The 24681-nt window shown below is 46.4% G+C and overlaps 2 protein-coding genes and 2 long non-coding RNA genes across 19 annotated transcripts in view; 2 read left to right on the top strand and 2 right to left on the bottom strand.

Annotated features, from left to right (window-relative positions):
• DMC1 (DNA meiotic recombinase 1) overlaps nt 1-13983 on the top strand; it is a 36058-nt gene extending 22075 nt beyond the window's left edge. For 4 of the 15 annotated variants that reach the window (XM_043543422.1, XM_037881709.2, XM_043543443.1 and 1 more), the window contains 5 exons: nt 3352-3425; nt 3546-3660; nt 4536-4596; nt 8241-8357; nt 13264-13983. In XM_043543422.1, the coding sequence (XP_043399357.1) occupies nt 3352-3425; nt 3546-3660; nt 4536-4596; nt 8241-8357; nt 13264-13333 (437 nt within the window). In that variant the 3' untranslated portion in view covers nt 13334-13983. Of the gene's footprint in view, nt 1-3351; nt 3426-3545; nt 3661-4535; nt 4597-8240; nt 8358-9149; nt 12268-13263 lie in introns of those variants that run through there. The other 11 variants (XM_037881625.2, XM_037881639.2, XM_037881616.2 and 8 more) reach the window with 7 other exon arrangements.
• On the bottom strand, nt 788-24353 carry LOC122465153. The gene is made up of 3 exons (XR_006289765.1): nt 24103-24353; nt 3294-3671; nt 788-1775 (listed from the first exon to the last, which is right to left on the bottom strand). It is a non-coding gene; the product is annotated as an uncharacterized LOC122465153 (long non-coding RNA).
• Nucleotides 15644-23384, bottom strand: LOC122465155. The gene is made up of 2 exons (XR_006289768.1): nt 23028-23384; nt 15644-17210 (listed from the first exon to the last, which is right to left on the bottom strand). It is a non-coding gene; the product is annotated as an uncharacterized LOC122465155 (long non-coding RNA).
• DDX17 (DEAD-box helicase 17) overlaps nt 23351-24681 on the top strand; it is a 30972-nt gene continuing 29641 nt past the window's right edge. The window contains exon 1 of one of the 2 annotated variants that reach the window (XM_037881501.2): nt 23351-23696. In XM_037881501.2, the coding sequence (XP_037737429.1) occupies nt 23653-23696 (44 nt within the window). In that variant the 5' untranslated portion in view covers nt 23351-23652. The remainder of the gene's footprint in view (nt 23697-24681) is intronic. The other variant, XM_037881507.2, reaches the window with a different exon arrangement.

Genomic DNA, 24681 nt, shown 5'->3' with positions numbered 1-24681 from the left:
GCTCAAGAACAGGAAGATGCAGAATTGAGGCGTATGCTCACCTGTGACTTGAATCCCCCCTGCCCTTGTGTTCTGCCCTCCACTGCACTGTGTAACTTTGAATTTTGGTTTCATTGTTGTTTTAATTAAAGGTTTATTTCTGATTGCTATGTAATAGACTGAATATTTAACTATTTTTATTATTATACATAGAGTTGTCAATGCATTTTAATCAGAAAATCCCTAAATTTTAAATAATAGGGTTTTCCAAAATATTGAGTCACAGACACAAGGTAAAATAAGGATTGTCACAGTGGTCCACTTTCATTGCCCATAAACAAGACTTGCATTGCCCACAATTCATCCCACTCAACCCTGTCCGCAAGTTAACAGCTGGATGTACAGCTGTACATTTTCAGGCCTCATACTCAAAGTAGGAACAGCAGGCATCCCTGACAGTATTGCCCTGGCTGTTTCCATTTTCTATTGGATTCCTTGTTGGCTGTTCAAACTGCTGAGCAAGTCCCTGCACCTCAGCCTCCCACCCATCTTTAAGGCTTTCTCCCTTACTCTCACAGATATTGAGCAAATACAACATGGAGCGATCACCTTTCTGCAGCTTCCAACCTACTCCACAAACAATACCACTGTCCTTTCAAACGGGCAAATGCAAGCTCCACTGCCATTCTGCAACTACTGAGGCATAGGCGCTGTCTTTATGAGTTACTGTGGGGTACTTGACCCCCATTCCGCCCCAGGGCCCATTCTGTCCCTTCCTCCAAACCCCCACCCCACCCTGCCTCTTCCTTCCCCTGCTCCACCCCTTCCCTTGAGCGCCCTCATTCCTTGTGCACACCACTAAACAGCTGATCTGCAATGGGCGGGAGGCACTGAGGGGTAGGGGGAGCAGCTGATTGGCGGTGCTGCCAGTGGGTGCTGAGCACCCGCACTTTTTTTCTGTGGGTGCTCCAGCCCCGGAGCACACATGGAGTCAGAGCCTATGTACTGATGTGATAAACAGTTTCCTCCTTCTGTCCACGTGGCCTGTGAATGACTTCATTAACCAGGGAACCAGAGGATAAACCAGGTCTCCCAGGATAATTGGAGTAGTCTCCACACCGTTCATGTCCATAGTGATCCTGGGGGAAAACAGTCCTTTATTCATGAAGGTAAATAGAGCTGAATTCCAAAAGATACTATCATTGTGGAGCCTTCCAGACTCTGCATTTTATGTTTGTAAACCTGCCTCCATGGTCAACCAGCCCTTGGAACACCGTGGAGGAATATCTCTTTTTGTTTATAAATTCTGAGCCCTGCAGTGTTGGGGATACACAAATAATAGGCACAAGCAAAGGCATCAATACTCTCCTGAGCATTATCAAGCTTTATAACCTTGTGGAACAGTACCTTATTCAGGGCATCACATACCTGCATGACAATAGCCCCAACAGTAGATCTCCCTACACCAAATTGATTGGCTATAGATGGTAACATTTGGGGGTGACCAGCTTCAAGATGTCAGTGGCAACTTGCTTCTCCATGAATATGAGATGCTGCATGTTGGTAAGCTGCTGTTGCAGCTCCAGGGCTAGTTCAGCTCATATTTCAAAAAAGGTTGCCTTCCCCATCCTGAAATTCTCTTGCCACGGCAGGTCATCCCAGGTCTGCCAAACAATCCTTTTCCAGCAATTGACGCTGGTTTTCCAAGCCCAGAAACAATGCTGCATGTTGTGAAGCTGCTCCAGGAACAGCTCCTTTAGTAGCAGTTCCTTGGTGTCTTCCTCTTCTTCCTTGTCCTGTGTAAGGAATTATTTTAAAATTTGAACCTGCCTGGCTTCCCCCATGCCTCCACCAGTGCACAGTGAGAAAAATCCCAGAATGCATGCTGCTCAACAAAGTACCCTCTGAGAATGTCATGTGCTTAGTATGCAGCAAGCTGCTGCCATGTGTATGCAATGATGAGAATTGAAAGAGAGACCAGCCATCCTGTGTGCATGCTATTAGTGTGGCTTGCATACTGTGTGTTAAATAATGTGCACCAAATCAATCTGGTTTAAATCCTCTGTGTAGACAAGCCCTAAGCGAACTCCATATCTTATAATATTTGCGTACCACCATGATATCTGAATTTGCTTTCTTTGAAGCACTATGGAAACTGGTATATTTGTTGGAGACTAATTGTGAGTGCTTGAATGTAAGTGGGCAGTATAAACAACATTGAGAAAGTCTGTCGTTTTGTGAATGGAACCTTATAGGCATGATCCCATGCACTATGTGGCAAGGCCTCTATATCCTGCAGCATTGCGGTGCAACAGACTCGAAATTCTGTGGCAGCTTCAGTTACATTTTTTAAATGGAAGTTTTTATTGAGTTAAATATGGATAATGCAGTTAGTATAATATTCCTTGTGTTATTTCACTTTGTCCCTCCATTTGCACTGTTCTGCAAAGTCATGTCCTGATGCATAGTAGAAATTGTCTTGGGGAAGTTGAAGGTTTTGGTAACTGGATAGGGAGTGCGGCGGCATGAGAGGCAGTTGTAGATTTTGGTGGGGGTGGGAGAGTAAATGCATTAGTTGGAATTGCGACTAAAACTATTAGTAGTGAAATACTAAACAATGTTGACATTTAAATTGTCATCTTAGGTTTCATAGTTAATTTCATATGAATGAGGCAATTCACCCCTCCCAACTGCGCTGATTTACATTTTTAAATTGTTTTGTAATTTTTTTAACCATAAACACTAAGAACTTAATGTTTCAAGAATGAAAACTAATATGATGCACAGTTCCATGCATGTGGTGGGCTCTGTAGAAAATTCTGCAGCCACGGAATACATAGGGCATAGTTTATGAACACTCAGTTTACTGTCCTTTGCCTCCACCTTAAGAGTTAGGCCAGGTCTACACTAGGAGCGCTTTGACAGTATAGCTATGCTAGTATAGTATCATGGCAAGATGCTCCTAGTGTGGACACAGCTTTTACTGGCAATATTGAATTTTTGGTGGGATAGCTTATTCCAGACCCCCTGAGCAAAATAAGCTATCCTGCCAAAGTAACACCCCTGGCTGACACAGCTATGCCAGCAAAAGTTTGTATGTAGTCCTGGCCCTAGTGCAGACATCACTTACACTGACAAAACCTGTTTTTGCCAGTATAGTTTATACTGGTTCCATGAATGAAATAATGCTGGTATAACTGTGTCCACACTAGGGTTTTTGCCAGCATAGAAATGTTGCCAAAAAAACCCCACACCCCTAACTGACATTACTACATCTGCAAAAGTTTCTAGTGTAAACCTGGCCTTAGTGTTACCTCACGCCTCGGCTCCTTCTGGGTCTTAATTTCATTGTCCAACTGTACTTTCCACCAGGTGAACATCAGATGGAGTTGCTTGACTATGTAGCAGCCAAGTTCCATGAGGAAGCTGGCATCTTCAAGCTATTGGTATGAGCCTTTAGGTCATTTTACTCTTCTGCATCAGCTTAATGCTTTCAGGATAATTTCCTCTTTTCTTCCTTCCTTTTCTTTCACTACATTCATTTATTTTGTATCTTTACCATGCAGATCATTGACTCCATAATGGCGCTCTTCCGTGTAGATTTCAGTGGCCGTGGAGAGCTGGCTGAACGGCAACAGAAACTTGCTCAGATGCTATCAAGGCTTCAGAAAATCTCAGAAGGTAGGGGGGACCTTGCAGGAAAAGTGAAAAATGTATTGGAACTACTGTGAAAAGGCAGTTGGTAGCCCAGCATTACCACATGGTAGCCCCAATGAATTTAATGGTAGACACTGCCCAATTAATCTTTCCTTGCCTTACACAACCACTTACTAACAAAAATGTGATACTTAGTTAGAAATCATGTGACTTCAATTTGACCAATTGGCCTCCAGGATTCTTCAACATTCTGAGGCATCTCAGAATTATTCTTATTTGTATTTCAGTAGCACGTAGAAGCCCCAGTTGAGAGAATTGGGACATTGTTCAAACATAGTAAGAGACAGTTCCTGTCTTGAAGAATTTACAATCTAAATAGACAAGAAAGACAAATGGTGGAAGGAAAAACAGAAGCAGAAGGGGTAAAGTGACTTACCCATTGTCACAGTCTATTAGCAATATTGGAATGTTGTGATGTTTTATTGCTGGCTGAGTAGGAAGTTACATTTTCCCCCATTTTTTGAATGTTTCACTACAACTGGTGAAGGGAGTGACAGAGGTTCTTTCCATACAATAAATTTTAAAAAGTTAACAGTTTAAAAAAAAAAAAAAAAGGTTAAGATGGGTTTTCCAGAGGAGCTCAGTGCTGGCCTAACTGCTCCCACTTTGAGTTCAAATGGAAGAAGAATTAAGCTAGCTCTGATCGCTTTTAAAAATTCCATCACTAATTAGTCCAAGCCATCAGAAAGATAGGCAGGAGTGTTCTGTTGTTTGTGATATGGGTGCTGGACCTGACAATCAGAAACTGTCTCCCTTGTGGCACTCATGGGACAATATGCATGAATTCTAGTGTGATCTCTTCCCCTTCCTTTAGGTCTTTATATTGTTCTTTATTGCAGAATATAATGTGGCTGTGTTTGTGACCAATCAGATGACTGCTGATCCAGGAGCAACTATGACGTAAGCCACTTGTTCTTCTCTTTTTCTTTTAAACTTCTCCTCTTGCACTAAACCAGGGGTGGCCAACGTGTGGCTCCGGAGCCACATGCGGCTCTTCAGAAGTTAATATGCGGCTCCTTGTAGAGGCACCGACTCCGGGGCTGGAGCTACAGGCGCCAACTTTCCAATGTGCTGGGGGGGTGCTCACTGCTCAACCCCTGGCTCTGCCACAGGCCCTTCCCGCCCCCTCCCCTGAGCCTGCCATGCCCTTGCTCCTCTCCCTCCATCTCCCCCCAGAGCCTCCTGCTTGCCACGAAACAGCTGATCAGGAGGTGTGTGGAGGGAGAGAAGGAGGGGGAGGTGCTGATCGGCGGAGCTGCCGGTGGGCGGGAGGCGCTGGGAGCTGGGGTAGGGGGGAACTGATGCGGGGCTGCTAATGTATTACGGTGGCTCTTTGGCAATATACATTGGTGAATTCTGGCTCCTTCTCAGGCTCAGGTTGGCCACCTCTGCATTAAACACTTAATAGATACGGGAAATGGATTTTCGTTGGGAAGGGCAAGCTCAGGTGTGAAGATGCACCCTACATCTTTAAACAGGTTTAATACTGGGCTGTGATTTGTTGAGGCCATGTCTACACTAGCAAGATTACAACTGCACAGCTGTATCAATGCAGCTGCGCTGCTATAAGATTGCTTGTGTAGCCGCTCTATGCCGATGGGAGAGAGCTCTCCTGTCGACATAATAAAACCACCTCAATGAGCACTGGTAGGTATGTCGGCAGGAGAAGATCTTTCGCCGACATAGCGCTGTGCACACTCCCAGTTACACCAGTGAAACTTATGATGCTCAGGGGTATATTTTTCACTCCTCTGAGCAACATAACATTTTACCAACATAAGTGGTAGTATAAACATGACCTGAGAGGTACTGGCTGCATCGATCACAAGACACTTTAAGATTGGGTGTGAATGAACTCTTCAAATAACAACTGTTAGGTGAGTTATAAGAAACTCCCCACCTAAGACAAAAGGTGGCTGTGGAACGTGCCCAGAAGTGCAGACTGAGTGAGCATAGGGGTTTTACTGAGTATCACTTAGTGTATGTGTGGTGTGGGTGGGGGTGGGGGGATTGAAACAAGGTAGGTGAGGTAATATCTTTTATTGGACCAACTTCTGTTGGTGAGAGAGACAAACTTTCGAGCTTACACAAGAGCTCTTTGTCAGGTCAGGGAAATGTTCTCGGGGTATCACAACTAAATACAAGGACAAATACCATAAATCCAGTGCCTCTATTCAATTCATGATTTTTAGTGTCTAGTAAAGTTACGAATTTAAGCTCCCAGGCTCATCTTTTGAAGGTGTTGTGCAGGTTTCCTTTGAGGATGAGGACTGATAGTTCAGACAGAGAGTGATCACTTTGTCAAAAGTGTTCACCCACAGGCGATAGGCTATTTTTGTCTTTTATCATTTTTCTGTGGGAGTTCATTCGAGAGTGTAGTGATTGTCTGGTTTCACACATGTAGTTGTTATTGGGGCATTTAGTGCACTGGGTGAGATACACCATAAATTGTGATAAGCATGTGTAGGACCCATGGATCTTGAAAGGTGTGTTGTGGGGTGTGTTGATCATTATAGCAGTGGATATATGTCTGCAGGTTTTGCATCTGTTGTTCTGGCAGGGTCTGGTGCTGCTTTGAGTTGGTGTATCCTGGTCTGTGGGGAGTTTGCTTCTGATGATGAGCTTGGAGAGGTTGGAGGTGTTGTTTGAAGGCCAGACGAGGCGGTCCAATAAAGATTTATTTCAGGATAGGGTCCCCATCGAGTATGGTTGTTGTAGTTTGATGATACTCTGTATGGTTTCCAGTGTGGGATGGTAGGTGACAACTAGGAGTGTGCGGTCGGAGGAGATTTTATTTCTGTATTGAAGCAGCTTTTCTTGGGGTATTTGGGTGGCCAGTTCCATGATTTGATCTACTTCTCTGGTGGAGTGTTCTTGTTTTGGTGAAGGTGGTTTTGAGTGTGTTAATGTGTATATCCCAGACTTTCTCCTCAGAGCATATTCTGTGGTATCTGAGTGCCTGGCTGTAGATAACAGATTTCTTGGTATGTTTGGGGTGGTTACAGGATCTATGAAGATAAGTGTGGTGATCCATGGCTTTCTTGTATCTAGCTGTCTGTAGGGTTCCACTGTTGAAGCTGATCGTGGTGTCCAGCAAGTTGATGCTAGTTGGGGAGTGTTCCAGAGAGAGCTTAATGAACAGGTGGTGGTTGTTGAAGTTGTTGTGGAAATCTGTGAGTGAGTTTAAATTGTATGTCCAGAGGATGAAAATATCAGTGATGTATCTCAGGTATATCATTAGTTTCGTGGTGCATTTGTCCAGAAATTCTTCTTCAACGTGGCCTATGAAGAGGTTGGTGTATTGGGGAGCCATCCTAGTAACCATGGCTGTGCCATGGTTTGGACAAAGTATTTGTTGTTGAGTGTAAAATTATTATGGGTGAGGATGTAATGGAAGAGTTTGGTGATGTATTTGGAGTGGATATCTGAGGGTTGTCCATTGTCTTGTAAATATTTGAGTCAGACAGCTATGCGAGGGAAGGCAGAACATTCAGAAACTGAGAACAGAGGAAAACTGAGAGAGAGGCAGAGGCAAAAAGCAAGAAATTGAAGCCGTAGCCTGTAAGTACTATATATGAACCTGGAAAAATGCTAGTGAGAGAGCTTTTAGGTTTGGTGTTGGCTAAGGAGGCTTGTGGCTGTAAGCTAAGAAAGTGCTCCATTTGTTCTTGGTTTGTCCAGCATTTGGAGAAGCAGGATTTTGTATGTTACTTGTAAATAAAGAAGATTGCATCAAAGAGAATACCAGATGCCATTAATTTCTACTTCCAACTGAGACAACCCCAGGGCCTGAAGTTTGACTAGCCACTCGGGTCAAAAAGGGGCAACAGATCATTCACAAATTACACTCATGGGTTTCTCCGAGTCTTTAAATTCTTTTCCTTTCATTGTCCATGCCCTGTCTGTCATGATGACCCCTTTCACCATGAGTTGAACTTAGAAAACATATCACAAGAAATGTTGAAAATTTTGAGCAGAATTGTTGTGGAACCAGTTTAGGTGCAAAGATTAAGGTGGGATTTCTCAAAACATTCAGTGTTGGCCTAACTTTACGCCTGTTGAAGTCCATGTGAGCAGAGTTAGGCCAACACTGAGCACTTTTGAAAACCACACCTAAGAGCATACATGTAGTAAAAACTTAGACCTGGTTTACACTAGGAAATTAGGTTGGTATAACTACATTGCCCCAGGGTTGTGAAAAATTCACATCCCTGAGCGATGCAGTTAAATTGATGTAACCTTGGTGTAAACAGTGCTAGATCTATGGGAGAATTCTCCTGTCTCATGGAGGTGGAGTACCTATGCCAACGGGAGAACCTCTTCTGTTGGCATAGGAAGTGTCTTCACGGAAGCACTACAGTTGAGCAACTGCAGCGGTGTCGCTGCGCCACTGCATTGTTTTAAGTATAGAGAGGCCCTTAGCTAATCCTCTTGTTACACATCCATTCATCTGATATCATCATGTCTTGTCTGATGACTTATTATGATTGTTAGCCTATGGAATTCACCAAGAGAAACTTAATAATTATTTTTTGTTAATTTAGTTTTCAGGCAGACCCTAAGAAGCCCATTGGCGGCCACATCCTTGCTCATGCTTCAACCACAAGGATTAGTTTGCGGAAGGGAAGGGGGGAGTTGCGTATTGCCAAGATATATGACAGGTAAACACCTCTCTTTTGTGGGACAGGAGTTATGTTGGGTGGATGGTTAATGGCTGACATAGCTCATACTACTGGAACATGATAGTATCGTAGCTGGTTGCTGAGTTCCAAATGAATCCTGCTTCTGAATGACATCTTGAGAAAACAATGCACAAGAAAATTAACTAGGAGACCTAGGTTGAAATTCTTTACTTGTGACCTAAGTCACAAGTAAAAGAAATTAGAGAGGTCTCATCATAATTGCCAGTAGAGATTTGTCTCTATTAGGAAACTACTAAACAATTTGGTATAACTGGCAATCTCTGCCCAGAGGATGTCCAGGACTGGAACAATAGAGAGTTCTGTGGATCAGGATTTAAATCATGTCACCCATGAAGGGGGCAGGTCAGGACTGAGGCCATGTGTACACTACGTATTTTGCTCGACACAAGTTATGTCGGTGAACAGTCACCAAAGTTTGTATATTGGTTAGGCCTCTACATACTTGGCTGCTTGTGTTGGCCTGCACATACTCATCAGGAGTGCATGTGTCAAAGTAAAGTGCAGTGCACCACCAGTAGGTATTGCAGTGTGTCTTGTGCCATCATCTGGGGCAATGCCTTTTGGGATATTTTTGCAGTGTTTTGTGGATAGTAATGATTCACGCAGGGATCTCTGGGAGCTAAGGATCAAGTTCCCAGCATGCAACTTTCTGCATCCCATAATGCCATTCATATCCCATAATTTCCATGCTGTTTTTTAGAAATCCTACACACCCCCATGGCACTTTTCAGTCTCTGTTATCTTTGACAGAAGCACAGCGCCTGCAGAGCTCTGCACTATTCTCATGAACATTGCAAATACAGGACAGCACAATTCTCCTGTATTTGCAGAACCTCCAAAAGTACCGCAACAACTGGGGACATGAGGATTTCCTTTAGGACAGTTTGCTTAGGGATGTAGCCAAAGACAATTCAAGGTTGTTGGTGGGTGTAAATGGAGAAGCTGCAGATCGTGAAATGCTGCTTCTGGTCCTGAGAAATGAGCACTGACTGGCTCCCATTGTAGTGCACGTTCGGAACAGTAAGCAGTGACTGCAAAGCTTTTGGATGCAGAAGGCCACATTCCTGGATCTATGTGCCAAGCTTGCCCCACCCTCCAGCACAGGGACACCAGAATGAGAATTGCACTAACAGTGGAGAAGCAAGTGGTGATCACACTGTGGAAGCTTGCAACACCAGCTTGCTAGCAGTCAATGGGAAATCATTTTGGAGTTGGAAAATCCACTGGGGGCTATTATCATGCAAGTGTGTAGGGCCATTAATCGCCTCCTACAGGTGGAACGACTGTACACTGACTTTGACCACCCAGGCACAAGGGCTATTACAAGACTGCTGCATGGAGCTATACAATTGAAGGAGGCTTTGAAAGAGCACTTTAATGGTCAGCCACAGTAGTCTTCTGTGCTGGAGTGTTTGAGCCTGGAGCTTTGAGTGCTGCTAAGAATTGTGTAATGCTTGCTACTGCACATTTATAAATATGACTGGGTGTTTTTCTGAAGCTATGAATTCTGTGGTGCTTAATGTGCATTTACAAGTACTGTTTGCTTTGACTGCTGCTATGAATTCTGCAAAATTTGTTGTAAACTAATAAAATTCCAAAAATAGAACTTACTGAGTGGGAAAAAACAGTGCCGAAAATCAACGTGCAAATAAAACCATAGGCAATGTTATACACATTTTTAACATAACTTAATGGGGTGAAAATTTAAAATTAGAAAGGAGATAAATATTTATGTCCATTTGAATAAACAAATGTTGTCTGTTGTGGCTACATGTACACCAGTCGTGGTTCTCACAGGTCAATGTATGTGAAGCTGTGGTTTTCCTTGCAGACCCCCAGCGTGAACTGGTAGGCTAATGTCGTGCCCCATGATGCCATGTCATATGTTTGAGGGTGCAGGGAGCAGTGACCATGCAATTCTCCAACCCTGGAGAGTCCAGGATTTTTGAACCTGTATGTCAACTAGGGTCGGCAGCGTTTGGCTTTGCTGCCTGAGAAGACCCATTATGTACTGGTGCATTTCCTGCTCCTTGTCCTATGGGGAATCTTGGGCCTTTCCCCTGTCCTCTCCATAGTGTTGGCGATATTGGCCTTCCAAGCCGCTTGCAACACTGGCTTGCAGGATTCTGCATAAGTGTCTTCCCTAGTTCTCTTCCTCCTCCTCCTCCTCATCAAGGTCAGGCATTCTCCAGGCGTGGAGGGGGTACCCCTAAGGCTGTTACACCAGAAGCTGTGATAAAAACAGGCAAATGTACCATTGGATTTACAGTCACAAGGGACAGGGAAAGATTCATTTTCCCAACTCCCTTCCCTTATTCTGATAAATATGTTTAATAAGAAATGCTTATGGACACTTCAGCTTTGGAGTGCCTGGGCAAAACACTGCTTTCCAGCCCCACCTGTGGTAAGTAAGGTCCACCAACGACAAAAGAGGGAAGGATTTTCTGTTGTGTGAAGCTATAAACTTGCAGTCCCTATTCGTTGGGTATGAATATAGGATAATTGCACTGAACACTGGCACTATTTTTCACAGGCTGTAGTGATTTCTCACTTCTGAGGGTCACAAGTGCATAGAGAACACAGCTGCTACTGGTGTCCCAAAGCCACCCAGGCCCATATGCTGCTAGCCTGTTTATTGCAGTGGTGCCAGCCAAACTCATCACAGACTGGCATGGGAAAGCAGCCTACTGTGGAGGAAGAAATAAGGCAGCCAAGTCCTGGCCTCCCTAGCCCCAGCAGCACTGAAAAGGAGCAGCCTGCCTGGGCTGGGGCCAAGGGGGAAAGAGCAAGTAGGAGGGGGCTTTGAGGAGGAGCATGTTCGGGGCCACAGAAGGCTGTTTGGGGAGGCACAGCCTTCCCCAGCCTATTGGATGTGTCGCCCATGTTGCACAGCCTATTCTCCTCACAGGCCCAGGAGATCCAGTGCCTGCTGTCTATTCCAGGCAGAAGTACGTCTAGTGCATGGAGCTGGTGTGGTTGGTTGGGTGGTTGCATGCAAGGGAGAGCTGCTAGGTTTGCTGTCCAAGCTGGGCAATCAGAAAATGGCATTTTAAAAAAATACTCAGGGAGCTTTAAAAAGGGGGAGTGGCTTCCAGTTTCTGTGACCCCCCCTGGCAGTGGTGCTGGAACCAAGGGAGCCATGCCCACCCCCCACTTTTACCAGTGGGAGGGCCACACCCGCTCACCTTTTAACACGAGTGTAGTAACCTCAGGCAGGCACAGCAGGGGCTGCGCTTTGCAGCGGGGGAGCTTATAAGGTGATCGGCTCCCCTGCCGCGAGGCACAGCCCCTGCCAGTGGCACCGGCTTCTTCCCAGTAGGGGGGCTGAGTTGGGTTTTAGCCCCCCCTCACCATGGAGCCCTGCTCCTCCTCTTCCTCCTGAGGCCCTGCTCCCTGGCCAGGCCGGAAGCTGGAACCCGGCTGTGCTAAGAGTCACCCAAGGAGCCCAGGCCGCTGTGGGCAGCCTCAGATCCTCCACCTGCCCCGGACAGCGCATCCTGGGGTCGGGGACATGGGCTGGGGGCTGCTCTCAGGCACCCTGGATCCCTGCCCAGGGCAGGTGGAGGGTCCGGAGCTCCCATAGCATCCTGGGCTCCCTGGGCAGCGGGTCACATAGGCCAGCGAAGGCTGTGCCTCCCCAAACAGCCAGGTGAGGCCCTGCTCCCTGCGTGCGGCAGCGCCACAGCTCCAGTCCTGCTCCAGCCCCCACAGTGCTCCAGCTGGGGCTGGGGAGGCTGCAGCCGCCCGCCACACCCTCCTATGCTCTGGGGCTGGGACCATGCACCACTGCCGCTCTGGAGGCTGGGGTCGCACGCCCTCCCAAGCTCCAGAGCTGGGGAGGCTGTGGTTGCATGCCTCCCGGCACTCCAGGGCTGGGGGGCTAGCCCGGGGCGAGATTGGGCCAGGAGGTGGGGGCGTCCTCTGGGCTCCGGTGGGGGTGGAATGGGCGGGGCCTCAGGTGGAAGGGGCAGGGCTGGGGCTAGCCTCCCCCAGCTGGCGGTTCATGCGCCGCCCATGCTGGGCAGGTATCACTGCCTGGATCTGGCCTGGTCGGGATCTCAGGGGAAGAGGAGGAGCAGGGGCGGGGCCATAGTGCCAGTGGCCCCCCCCCCCACTTCTGTACAGGTTCTGGAGTTTCTGCCCCCTGTGCAGTGGAACTTACAGTTGTGACCAGAGCGGTCACTGTTGCAGGGAATGGGGGATTGCGGGGACAGCTGCTGGAGACTTGTTAGGGTTGACAAAAGTCATGCAGTGTCTATATTTGCACTGTGTTGACCTCAGTAGGTCAACCACGGCTCTGTGCCATTTGGGGAGGTGATTTTACTGCATTGCCATAACAAGGAGCTTATGTCAGCCGGAGATAAATTTTAGTGTAATGCAAGCACTAATAGGTTGATGCAAGGTGACTTAAGTTGACCTAACTTTGTAGTGTAGACCAGGCCTTAGTTGTATTGGGCAGAGATGTGTGGAGATTCAAGGTGGTGATGTGGCAAACCTAGGATATGGAGGGAAAGCTTCCATAGCCAAAACTGTTTGGTTCTGCCACATCACTTAAAAAAAAAATTGGAAACCACTCTAAACAGAAAATCTAAACAAAAATATATGCACTTTTGTGTGCAATTCGCTCCAGTCTGTATTTTTGAAACGTTTAAAATAAAATTAAGTGGTGTACAGATTTGGTGTTTACCCTCTGCACAGGGATGGATTTCGCACTTTTTGGTCATAAATCCTGATGGACAATTTCTATAATTTACAACTAAGAACATGAGCTTTGAGGTATTCTACCTGATAAAATCTTGGATACTGCATCATGACTACATTTTACACAGAGAACAGCCATTTTCTTGCTTCTTTCTCTTCCCAGCCCTGAGATGCCTGAAAATGAAGCTACATTTGCAATAACTGCTGGAGGGATTGGGGATGCCAAAGAGTAGATGGAAAACTGGTGCAAATCTCCGTTTGAAAACAGCTCGTGCACCTCAGATGAAGCCATGATATGCAAGGTCTGACTCCTTGGTTGCTTAGTGTTTTTCATACACAATTTGGAAAGTTTAGAATTAGAGGGATGCTGGGAAGAGCTTTTTAGGTATCATATTTCAATAATCTTAACAGTTCCTGGTTCACCTTAGTGCTATTTTAAAATGATCTTTCAAGCAGCCAGAAGTTGAAAAAGCACAGAAATGTGACTTATTCAAGGATTACCTTCCTTATTGTTCAGGAGAAGCAAAGCTGTTTTGTCACATGGGCTTAATGTGCACTTTTTATAGTTTCTCGGGAAAGGAATGTCTGTGGAATAGAATATAATGGCATGGAATGGAACAGCATTGAAACATAGTTTTTACAAAATAATGAGTAACTAGTACACAGAGGGAAAGTGCAGTGAAAGAGAGATAAGAATAGGTGAACTTACTAATGTTTCATTGACAGTAGAGGATTGATAGTTGCTTGAAAAGATTTTTAGAAATCTTGATTAGATTATTTATTTGTTTTTAAAGTGCCTGTATTTCTGTTTTGGAATATTTAAAGCTCTTGTCTATTTTTCATATCTATGAAAAATGCTAAATTAAAATGTCTCTCTTCTTTATACTTGTGTACAATACAGCCAACACATAGTTTGAGTGAGACCCTGGTTCTACCCTGTGAGTAGTCTTGCTGATTTTGTTGTGAGAACTTGCATGGGTAAACTAAATGGGATATAGCCCAACATTATTATTTTTAAAAAATATTTAAAATATTAAGAAACACTATTTTTAACACTTTGGGGCGGATTCTTCAATTTTTCATCTTACTTCAGCTGCTATCTATGAGGGTCCCAGGCTGCAGAGATCCTCTCTGCAACTGAGGAGAGCCAGATGGGATGGGGCTAACTGGTGACTGACAAAGCTATTAAGATTGGTCAATGAGACAAAAGCAACACAGCTTCTCCACTTGCTCTAAGCCGGTGGTTTCCAAACTTTTTCAGAGTAAAGAACATGTTAATAAGCAAGATTATTTTGTGGACCACCTCCTTTCCATTCACAATCACATAATATCCCTGTGGCCATAACAGCAATTGCTCTCTTAGAAAATATTAGGATGTTATATATTTTTTTACCACCTTTCAATACAATACAAGGAAGAGACTCAGCATCAGGTGATGAGTTAGTGATAACAAATCTCATGAAACACAAGATAGAAGACTCCATGGAGCCTATGGGACACCACCTTGAGCACAAAGCTGCGGAAAGTCCACTCTAGACAATCTCTCTCTTAAGATGTCAACCAAAACAGGAAAAAATTTGAGAGCCACTAGACTACAGGGTTTGGTCCTGTGTTTGGATCAAAGGTTGGCAAAATATAAGCTCTTGATATCCACATGAAACTCTAGATGATCAGCCTAATTAAATGTATCTGTTAAAGTATAAACTTAAATGCAAAGCAGGCAATTCATTTATAGTGCATAAACAAGCAATGAAAGAAGCTTCAATACATGAGAAAATAATATTTTCTCACAGTCTCATGGATGGCCCACAAAGAACACACATCAACACATTCTTCTAAGAGGAAATTGACAAAATATGATATGACCTTCCCCCTCCCCTTGGCTTGCATTCTCTTCCCCTCTCACCTCCTACTATTCTCTTCTGCTTCTTCCCTGTAAGGGATGCAGAAGTTTCTTGTCCACTTTCCTCCTTTAACTAGTCCACTTGCCCTAGTGACTGCATCCAGTCACATCTTCTGATCTCCCTCCTGCCTATACACATCCCCTCCCTTACTCTTAACTTCTTTCTCTCCTCTGGCTTTTTCCTCTCACAATACTAACATGCTTTAGTCTCTTCCATCTTAAACAAACCCACCCTTGACCCAATTTACCTCTCCATCTACTGCCCCATTTCCCTTCTGTGACCCAGTGTGCCTAGGCTAGACCTCACTGAAAATGCCAAGATCAGGGCAGGCTGCAAAAAGGAGAGCAGATTCTCCCAAAATGGGTGGTTAACACTGAAGTTAGACTCACCAACCAGTCAAAAATTGTGCTCCTGATCCCTCATACTGGTTATCAAGAAGCTGAAAAAAGAAATCACACAATCCTCTTTATTACATTCCAGTTCTCTGGCTCCCAACTAGCACATAGGTCCAGTAAGGTCAGGAGTTATTTAAAAACTCTGCCCACCATATAAAATGTTCTTCTGAACCCCACAGAGTTCACATTGCCAGGTCAGTATTAGTTTGAGTCTTACCCAAAATACACTGCTGCCAGCCAATCCTTTAGTATCTAAAACTAAAGGTTTATTAGAAAAGAAAAGGCAAGAACAAGAAGAGAGTTGTTAAATAGTAAAGCAATCAGATACATATATAAGTCTCCAGATCCATATATCTGTTTCTTAGCAGTACTGGTGAGTTTGTTGACTTGAAAGTCCCTCTGGAACACATCCAAAGCTTGGATAGGTCATTCAGTCCTTTGTTCAGAGCTTCAGTTTGTAGAGAAGTTACTCCAGAGGTAAGAAGCAGGATTGAAGACAAAATGGAGAATGATGCAGCTGCCTTTTCATATCTTTTGCCATGTGGCTTGTACATCCTTTGTCCCAAACACAAGCTTCACAACACATGGTATGGAAAAGCCTTAGAGTTCTCTGTTCACAGGAATGCCCCTACAAGTCTTGTTGATTCATAAGGTGTAGCCTCTGGCTTCCTTCAATGGGTTCATTGTCACTGATTGCCCTTGATGGGCCATTGAACAGGCTAGGCAGTGCTGATGCATTTCTGTCTGGGGGTGTCACCCAGATACACAGCACAAGTTTGAAATACAAATATACCATACATATTTATAACTTACAATACAAAGATGATACAAATATAAAAAAGATTATCATACTTTGCAAATCATAACATTTTCACTGATACCTTACATGGTATATCTGGTAAGATTATAATATGGATATCAATAATATCATAAAGTGTCTCTCATATTCCATACAGTGTCACACCTCCTTCCTTTCATGTCCAAGCTCATTGAGTGTGCTTTTTACAATTGGTGTCTGCAGTTCTTCAAGTAGATGCAGACATATTCCAGTTAGGTGTGTGTGCCCAATGCACTGGACCCAGAGACTTTTGCCTAGCAGTACCTGTAAAGGTGTGGTACTTGCATCTAGTGACTGTGGCCCCTCCCTTGGCTATATCAGGTGGCGTGGCCCTGACTCTCCTCCATTCCTTCTTACTACCTGTGGCTGGAGTTTGAGCTCCAAAGCAGGCAGTGTGCATGGGGATTGCTGTTAGGAATCGCTCCCACACATGAAGGACAGTGTTTGAACTGCACTGAAGGCATCACGGGGGGAGGACTACTAGAACTAACTAACGCTAAACCACTAACGCTAATACTGATTGCAAGGTTGTGAGGTTACATAGATCATCCTCAAGCTCAAAGCAGATTGGGCCAAGCTTATCCTCATAGTCCTGGTGTGGCCGAAACAGTGCTGGTTCTCCGACCTTCTTGTGCTATCGATTCAGCCTCCCATATCATTTCCTCCCCATCTCAACCTGCTTACTCAGAACCACGGCCGCATTTGCCATGCCGCACTCAACTCCCTGCACCTCATGGCGTGGCTGCTGCATGGTTTAATGAAGAAGAGCATTGTTCAGCAGCTGTCCAACAAGTCCTACTCAACAGTAGGAAGTCCTCTACCAGGATGGTCTACTTAGCGAAGTGTAAAAGGTTTCTGGTGTGGTCCTTGGCTCGCAGGAACCAACCAACGTGGACTTCCATTCAGGACATCTTCAGATATCTGGATGTGCACTCAGTTCACTGAGGGTGCACTGGACTGCAGTATCACCCCCCTATTTAGGGGGAAAAAAATCGGTCTTTGCCAATGCTATGGTGACGAGATTTCTAAAAGGGCTTCTCCATTTATACCCTCTGGTCTGAAAACCAGTCCCTTTGTGGGACCTAAACATAGTTTTGGTGGCCCTAATGGGCCCTCCATTCGAGCCCCATGCATCCTGTAGTGTCCACTGCCCCTCTTGTGTCAGAAACCCGCATTCTTGGTAGCCATTATGTCTGCAAGGAGGGTGTTTGAATTGCAGGCTCTGATGGCAGGGCCTCCTTGCACACAGTCCTTCAAAGACAAAGTAACTTTATAACAAAGTTTTTATCCAGATTGGTTTGTCAATTTCATCTGAACCAGGTGGTGTATTTACCTGTGTTTTTCCCTAAGCCGCATTCATCCCCTGAGAAACAGCACCTCCAAACTTCGGATGTCAGGCAATATCTAGCCTTGTATCTGGATAGGATTGAACTGTTTCATGTTTTGCCTCATCTGTTCATGTCTTATGCAGACCGCATGAAGAGACAAGCAGTCTTTGCACATACCATCTCTAGATGGATAATATCCTGTATCAAGACTGCACATGAGATAGCTTCGGCTATGCCTCCTCAGCGGATATGATCGCATTCGAAAGAGTGCAAGCAATGTCATTAGCAGTCCTCAGTGACATTCCCATATTGGACATTGGCTGGGTGGCCATGTGGTCCATACATACATTTACAGACCATTATGCTATTACCGCATCTTCCAGAGCGGATTCAGGCCTCGGAAAGGTGGTTCTGCAATCCCTATTTCAGTAGACTTTGAGCCCCCTTTCTGAATGGGGTAGCTTGTAAGTCACCAAAGTGGAATACACATTGGCATCAACTTGAAGAAGAAGAAATGGTCACTTACAGTAACTGTGGTTCTTTGAGATGTGATGATGACATGTATTCCATCACCCACCCTCCATCCCCTCTGCAACAGAGTCTCCTCTAATGGGCTTTTGGTGCAAAGGAACTGTGGGAGGTCAGGGTGGTGGGGCACCGCCTCACACAGCCACGAGGCATGAGCGCTGCCCTTCTATGTGTACTGCTAGCTAGAAGTCTCCAGCATGCTGTGCATGCACACATCTAAGTGGAATACACTTCTGCATCACATTTTGAAGGACCACAATTACAGTAAGTAACCATTTCTTCCTCTCCTCAACTTCTATTCTAGACTGGCTTTAACCCAGGGGTCTCAATCTCAATTTACCTTAGGGCCAGTGCAAGTCCTCAAATCCTCCCAGGGGGCCAATAATGTCACTCATGCCGCCCAGAACCTGCCCCCCAAAACTCCGCCCCCCACCTGCCTAAGGCTCTGGGAGGGAGTTTCGGTGTGGGAGGAGGTCTGGGGTAGGGGATTGGGGCACAGGCTCTGGGAGGGAGTTTGGGTGCAGAAGGGGTGACAGGTTGGGCTCTGGGAGGGAGTTTGGGTTGGGGAGGGGGTCTGGGATGCAGGCTCTGGAATGGAGTTTGGGTGCTGGGTGCAGGCTCTGGGCTGGGGCAGGGGGTGGGGGTGCAATAGGAGGGGGTGGGGTTGCAGGCTTTGGGAGGGGGGAGGGAGGGGGTGCAGGCTCTGGGAGGGAGTTTGGGAGCTGGGGGTGTGTGGGGAGGGGGTGCAGGCTCTGGGAGGGAGTTTGGGGGCTGGTGGGGGTGCAAGCTCTGGGAGAGGGTCGGGGGGTGTGGCACTTACCTGAGGCTCCAAGGCGGGGCGGGCCAGGGGCCTTCTGCGTGCTGCTGTCCCCAAAGCTTCCCATTGGCCGCAGGGGCGCTCGGGGTGAGGGCAGCGCATGGAGGCGCAGCCCCGCCCTGCCCCAGGGCTACAGGGCAGGTCCAGCGGACACGTGGAGCGAGCAGGCAGAGACCGCTCAGCTCCACTGCGCTGCCAGGGCCCTGGGCCATTTTAAATTGCCAGGAGGGGCGAAGCGCCCGGGGGCGGCAGGTGAGGCCAAGGGAGAGACCCAGCCCCAAAACTGCTGGAGCCCCGCTGGCCACATTGCGGAGGTTCGCAGGCCACAGATGGCCCACGGGCCAGGAGTTTGAGACCCCTGCTTTAACCCCTTGCATTCGACTGAAACCACACTCACTAAAGTCTCTAATCATAGAATCATAGAATATCAGGGTTGGAAGGGACCACAGGAGGTCCTCTAGTCCAACCCTCTGCTCAAAGCAGGACCAATCCCCAATTTTTGCCCCAGATCCCAAAATAGCCCCCTCAAGGATTGAACTCACAACCCTGGGTTTAGCAGGCCAATGCTCAAACCACTGATCTATGACAAATGACCTCTTAATGACCTCTTCCTAGCCAAAACTTAGAACCAGTAGAAGAACACAGAAGAACCAGTTACAGTAAGTAACCATTTCTTCCACAGGGCTCTATCCTTGGTTTCCTTTTTCCCCTCTCTGCATTTTATATCTAGGTTCTCTCATCCACAGACACAGATTCAACTACCATCTCTATGGTGGCAACTCACAGGTCATCTTCTCTACTCCACCCCTGCCTCATTCTGTCCAAATGAAAATTTTGGCCTGTCTCTGACATCTTGTCATGGGTGCCTAGCTGTCAACTCAAGCTCAACATGGTTAGAACAGAGCTCTTAATCTCACTATTCCCCCCCCCCACACACACACACGACCTTCCTGGTAGATTCTATAGATTTAATAGAGTTTAAGGCAAGAAGGAACCACTAGATCATCTAATCTGACCTGTATATCACAGCCCCTTATATTACATCCCATTACCCCTTTTTGGGAACAATAATCTGTATTAGACTAAAGTATTTCAATCCTCAGGAGACAACGTTGTTAAGTACCACAGACAGAGAATAGGAGAGATCAAGGGGCCACCAACGACCAAGGCCCATCCAACTGAGAATTGATTAGATAAGACCAGATGATCATAGCAGGTTATCAGTACTCCATGCTAGAGAGGAAGGCAAAACAAAAAAAACTCCAAGGTCCCCGCCAATCCGACCTAGAGGAAAATTCCTTCCCAACCCCAAATCGGGGATCAATTGGATTCTGAGCATGTGAGCAAGACTCACCAGCCAAGCATTTAAGGGCATGTCTACACTGCAGTCTAAGGTGTGACTGCAGCGCAGGTAAAAATGCCGATGCTAGTATGGCTAAAAATAGCAGTATAGATGTGCTGGTGGAGGCTTCAGCACAGGCTACACAAGAACCCCGGGGATCTACTCGTATTGCTAGCCTGCACTGAAACCTATGCCGCCACATCTACTCTGCTATTTTTAGCCATGTTCGCATGGGTATGTCTTCCTGAGTTGCAATCACACCTTGGATTGCAGTATAAACATACTTTGGGAAAGAAGATTCTCTGTACCACCATAGAGCATTGGTCCTTTCTGTCTGGTGCCTCTCTCCAGCTGGCCAATACTGGATACTTCAGAGCTTGATACAAAGCTGGATACTTCAGAGAAAGGTGGGGGGAAAAACAAAAACCCCCGAACACATCTGACCAATTGTGCATCAGGGGAAAAAATGCTTTCTGGCCCCTGAAGGTGATCAGCTGAAGCCCTGAAGCATGAGATGTGATTATAGTAATTGTCTTAATGCAGAATTTCAAATGTTATTGAGCATGTTGAAGGCAACAAAGAATTTCCTGTTCCTTCCATAGCCCACAAAGGGAGTGATGGATCTTGATCACTGTGGACAACCCCACCATCCTGCCTTTCACTCAGGTCCATAACCTTGGGACCTCTCTCTAGATTCTCACATTCAAGCTATGTCTAAATATTGCAGCTTCTTTCTGTCTAACATCTCTAAGATATAGCTTTTCCTACTATCCACACAGCTAAAACTCTCCTGTAGGCTCTCATCTCACATTTTGATTACTGCAACATCGTTCTCCCTAGCATTGACAAATGGAGCTTTGCCCTGCTCACATCCATTCAGAATGCTGCTGCAAAAAAAAAAAATTTCCTAGCCTGTTGCTTTGACTATGTCACCACTATCTTTGTGTCCTTCCACAGGAGCGCACTCTCTCTCTCTATTACTTCAAAAACATAAAGTACTTGTATTTTACTTTCAAGGCCCTCCCAGCCTATATTTGCCCAAGCTACCTATTATCACACATTCACTATCAAGATGTCAACTCCCACCTGGCACAATGGGGTCGGGATTCAGGAGCACAGCTAGGGCTTCCAGGCACTCCAAATAATAATAATAATAATTAATAAAAAAAACATTAAAATGGTGTTCAGATTAAATGAACTCTTGTTTATTAAACAGAGTTGAAATTAGTTTAAGTGTTAAACAGGAAATGGAAACATTTTTAACCTGTATTTGTATATTCAGCCACTGCATAAAAATGATTGTGTGCATGCAGCATCCCTTGTCCATTTTCACAAAGGTAATGGTAGTAATCCCAGTGTTTTGGCCATATTCTAAATCAGGTGGATACCTGAAGTTCCCCTGTAGTTTCAAGTAGACACATTTTTATTTACATTCCATCTGAAAGTTTATTTAACTGTATAAAAATACAAGCTGTGTTTCTTCACCAGAGGTGACGGCATTTGAGAGGTATATGAATTGTGATGCCTGAATATAGTTTTCCCCTCCTCTGTGAGGGGAAAAAGCTTGCGCAGGGCACCAAAATTATGCAAGGTTTCCCCTTTGGAGCTTCTGTTCACAGTTGAGGTGTTGTGGGGTGATGCTGCTGCAGAGCACAGCCAACTCCTCGCCCTGCACCCTGCCCTCAGTCAGTGTTTCTAAAGGATTGGAATGACACTGCAGAGCTGACATTACCTTACCTCTTTCAACTTCCCCAAGGCTCAGATCAGTGGAGTTTCATGCCTTCCACTTGTGGAAGGAAGCATAGAAAAGATTTGGACCATGTAAAGTACTTAGGAATCCTTCAGCATAAGAGGAGCAGAGGAATACAATATACAGAGCCAAATTCATTTCACATTTACAAACTGTGAAATCCTGTTGATACTAGTGGAGTTACACAGATGTAATAGAAGGCAGAATTTTGCCAATTATTATTACAGGGTTGTGGAACGCTTTAAAATATTGTCCTTATTCATACTTTTTAAAATGTAAACTTTTTAATTGCAACAGAACACTTTAAAGCACACAATATACTATCACACAAAATAACATTGTTTGCCCTGTTGTTGTAGCCGTGTTGTCCTGAGAGACAGGGTGAGGTAATATCTTGTTTGGACCAGCTTCTGTTGGTGTAAGACAAACTTTCAAGCTCCACAGAGCTCTTCTTCAAGTTAAATGCTTCTGTAGTTTGGGTTTTTGCACAGGTCACAAGGAATCTCTTTCCTATTGAAGGAGCTGTAACTACTTCACGCAAATAATTACATTAATTTAGCTAAATATCCTTTCCCCTTCCATTTACTGGAAATAAGGAAAGAGTAAATATCATGGCGGCTACTGCTACTGAGCCTGTGCTGTGTGTGCACTGCGGCAAGATCGCTTTTATGGCATCTGTTCAACCGCAACCCCTTGTGTGCTCCAGCAGACACTGAGCTTAAATGTTGTGTCTGAGGGTGTTTCCTGCAAAGGGGGCAGCAGGAGGGAGATTCCTTGGACAGCGAAGATTAATTGCACACTAAGGCCCTAAACTCTGCAGCTTGCCACAGAGAAGTATTGTCTTTCCAGCCTATTGCCACCTCCCACACATGCAGTTGCTGCTAAGGCAAAAGGCTTTCCTGTGTTCTCCAAACACAATACGCTGTAGAATGCATGTAATCTTGCACACACCCCTCCCCCCAGCTGAGCAAAAAGCAACTGAAGAATTTTACGCAAAATGGAAGGCTCTTCCTTCCCCTACTTACGCTAAACCCACCATGGAACAAGCGACAGCTACGAAACTTCCGTATAATATTTAGTTAATATGCTGCTTGGCCAGGGTTTTCCTCACAGTTCGTAGGTGGGTTACATGATTGGCGTTTTGCGCAGTCGAATTTCGGGAATAGGGAGAGCGTTGTCTCCACACGCAAAAAGCCGACTCAGCTCCTGGGCACTACGCAATTTGCGTACACTGTTCTGTTTGGGTTCGGTTTTCTGGCCTCGGCCTCGTACGTACCCTGATTTCGAGAATAGGCGCAGCGGCATTCACGTCCCCCTCCCCCCGGCTATTCAGAGACGGAGTTTACGCAACGTTCAAGCCGTCCTTAACGTAAGTAGAGCGGGCTGGGGTAGCGGCGGCCATTTTGTGCCGGGAACCCGGAGGAAGAGGACGCTGTCTTGTCTCCGCGCCCGACGGGCCCTGAAGCTAACTGAGCCGCTCTCGGCCCCGCACACCAATCCCGACCGGATCTCTAGCCTCCCCGCTCCCTCGCCCGGGAAGCGAGGCGGCTACGGGCGACTCCACCGGGACACAACAGCCGCCGCCGGCCGAGCCCCCCCGCCCCGCGCCACCCCCAGCTCGCGCCCCTCGGTGCCCCCCTCAACGGGAGCATGCGAGGCTTCGGAGACCGGGGCCGCGACCGCGACCGCGGCGGGTAAGAGGGCGGGGGTGCGGAAGCCCCGTGTGGGGGAGGGGCGGGGCGGAGTAGCCAGGCAAGGCCCCAAGACGGGGGTGGGGGGGCGGCTCGAGCCCGATCCCCGGCGGCGGCGGGGGGCCTAGGTCGGGGCCTTGGGGTCAGGGTCACGTCCTAGGGCCACGGGAAGGTTCCGGAGTAGGGCGGGGTCCGGGCCTGTGAGGAGCTGAGTGACGGGCTGGGACCCCGGAGCTGGGGTGCCCCCGAGGGGAGGAGCCCGGTGGGATCCCTGAGGTGGAAAGTGAGGGGCCCTAGGTAGCCGCAAGGTTTGGAAGGAATCGCCCCCGCATGCCGTTCTTCCTGCTCGGCGGTGTCTGGTGCGAGAAGACAGGGAAGTTTCTCCGGTGGCTGGCAGGATACGTTTTACCTGTCACTAGGCCTGACTTCAGTTTGCCTTTCCGTCCTCCGCACTGTTCCCACTTTGAGCCATAAGGATCCCTCTCCCTCCCGCTGCTGATCTCGCTTCAGAAGTCCTTGCTCACCATGGAGGACACACGTAACTTGTAGAGTGGACTGGACCTGACTCCTTCTCTGAATGTCTTTACCATTCAAATGACCAGAAAGATTGTTCTTAAATAACCGTGCATATCACTGCAGTATTCCCGGCCCCTGCTGACGGAGAGAGTGGAAACAGACCCGGAAATTGAACGTGGGCCTCTTGTGTAGTAGTGGAGCCCTGATGTCAGGGACCAGGGCCCTGGATTAAGCCTCAGGAGTCTGTCCAGGGTTGGGGGGGGGGGGGGGGGAATCTGCAATCAAACCACAATCTTCCATATTACTGTGCAAAGGCCTAACAATTTGGTTTCCTGCTCTTTTTATTATTCTTGGTATCACTCATCATGGGGCCTCATTCTGTTTAGGAGAATCAGGTTCAGTTGAGCTCTGATGTTGTGGAACAAAACAAAAGATAAGAAAGCATCTAATATAATAAAATGCTTGATAGAAA

The sequence above is a fragment of the Chelonia mydas genome, chromosome 1 (genome assembly GCF_015237465.2).
Source record: "Chelonia mydas isolate rCheMyd1 chromosome 1, rCheMyd1.pri.v2, whole genome shotgun sequence".
In the NCBI taxonomy this organism is placed as follows: Eukaryota; Metazoa; Chordata; order Testudines; family Cheloniidae; genus Chelonia; species Chelonia mydas.
This window is presented reverse-complemented; position numbering and strand designations above follow the sequence as displayed.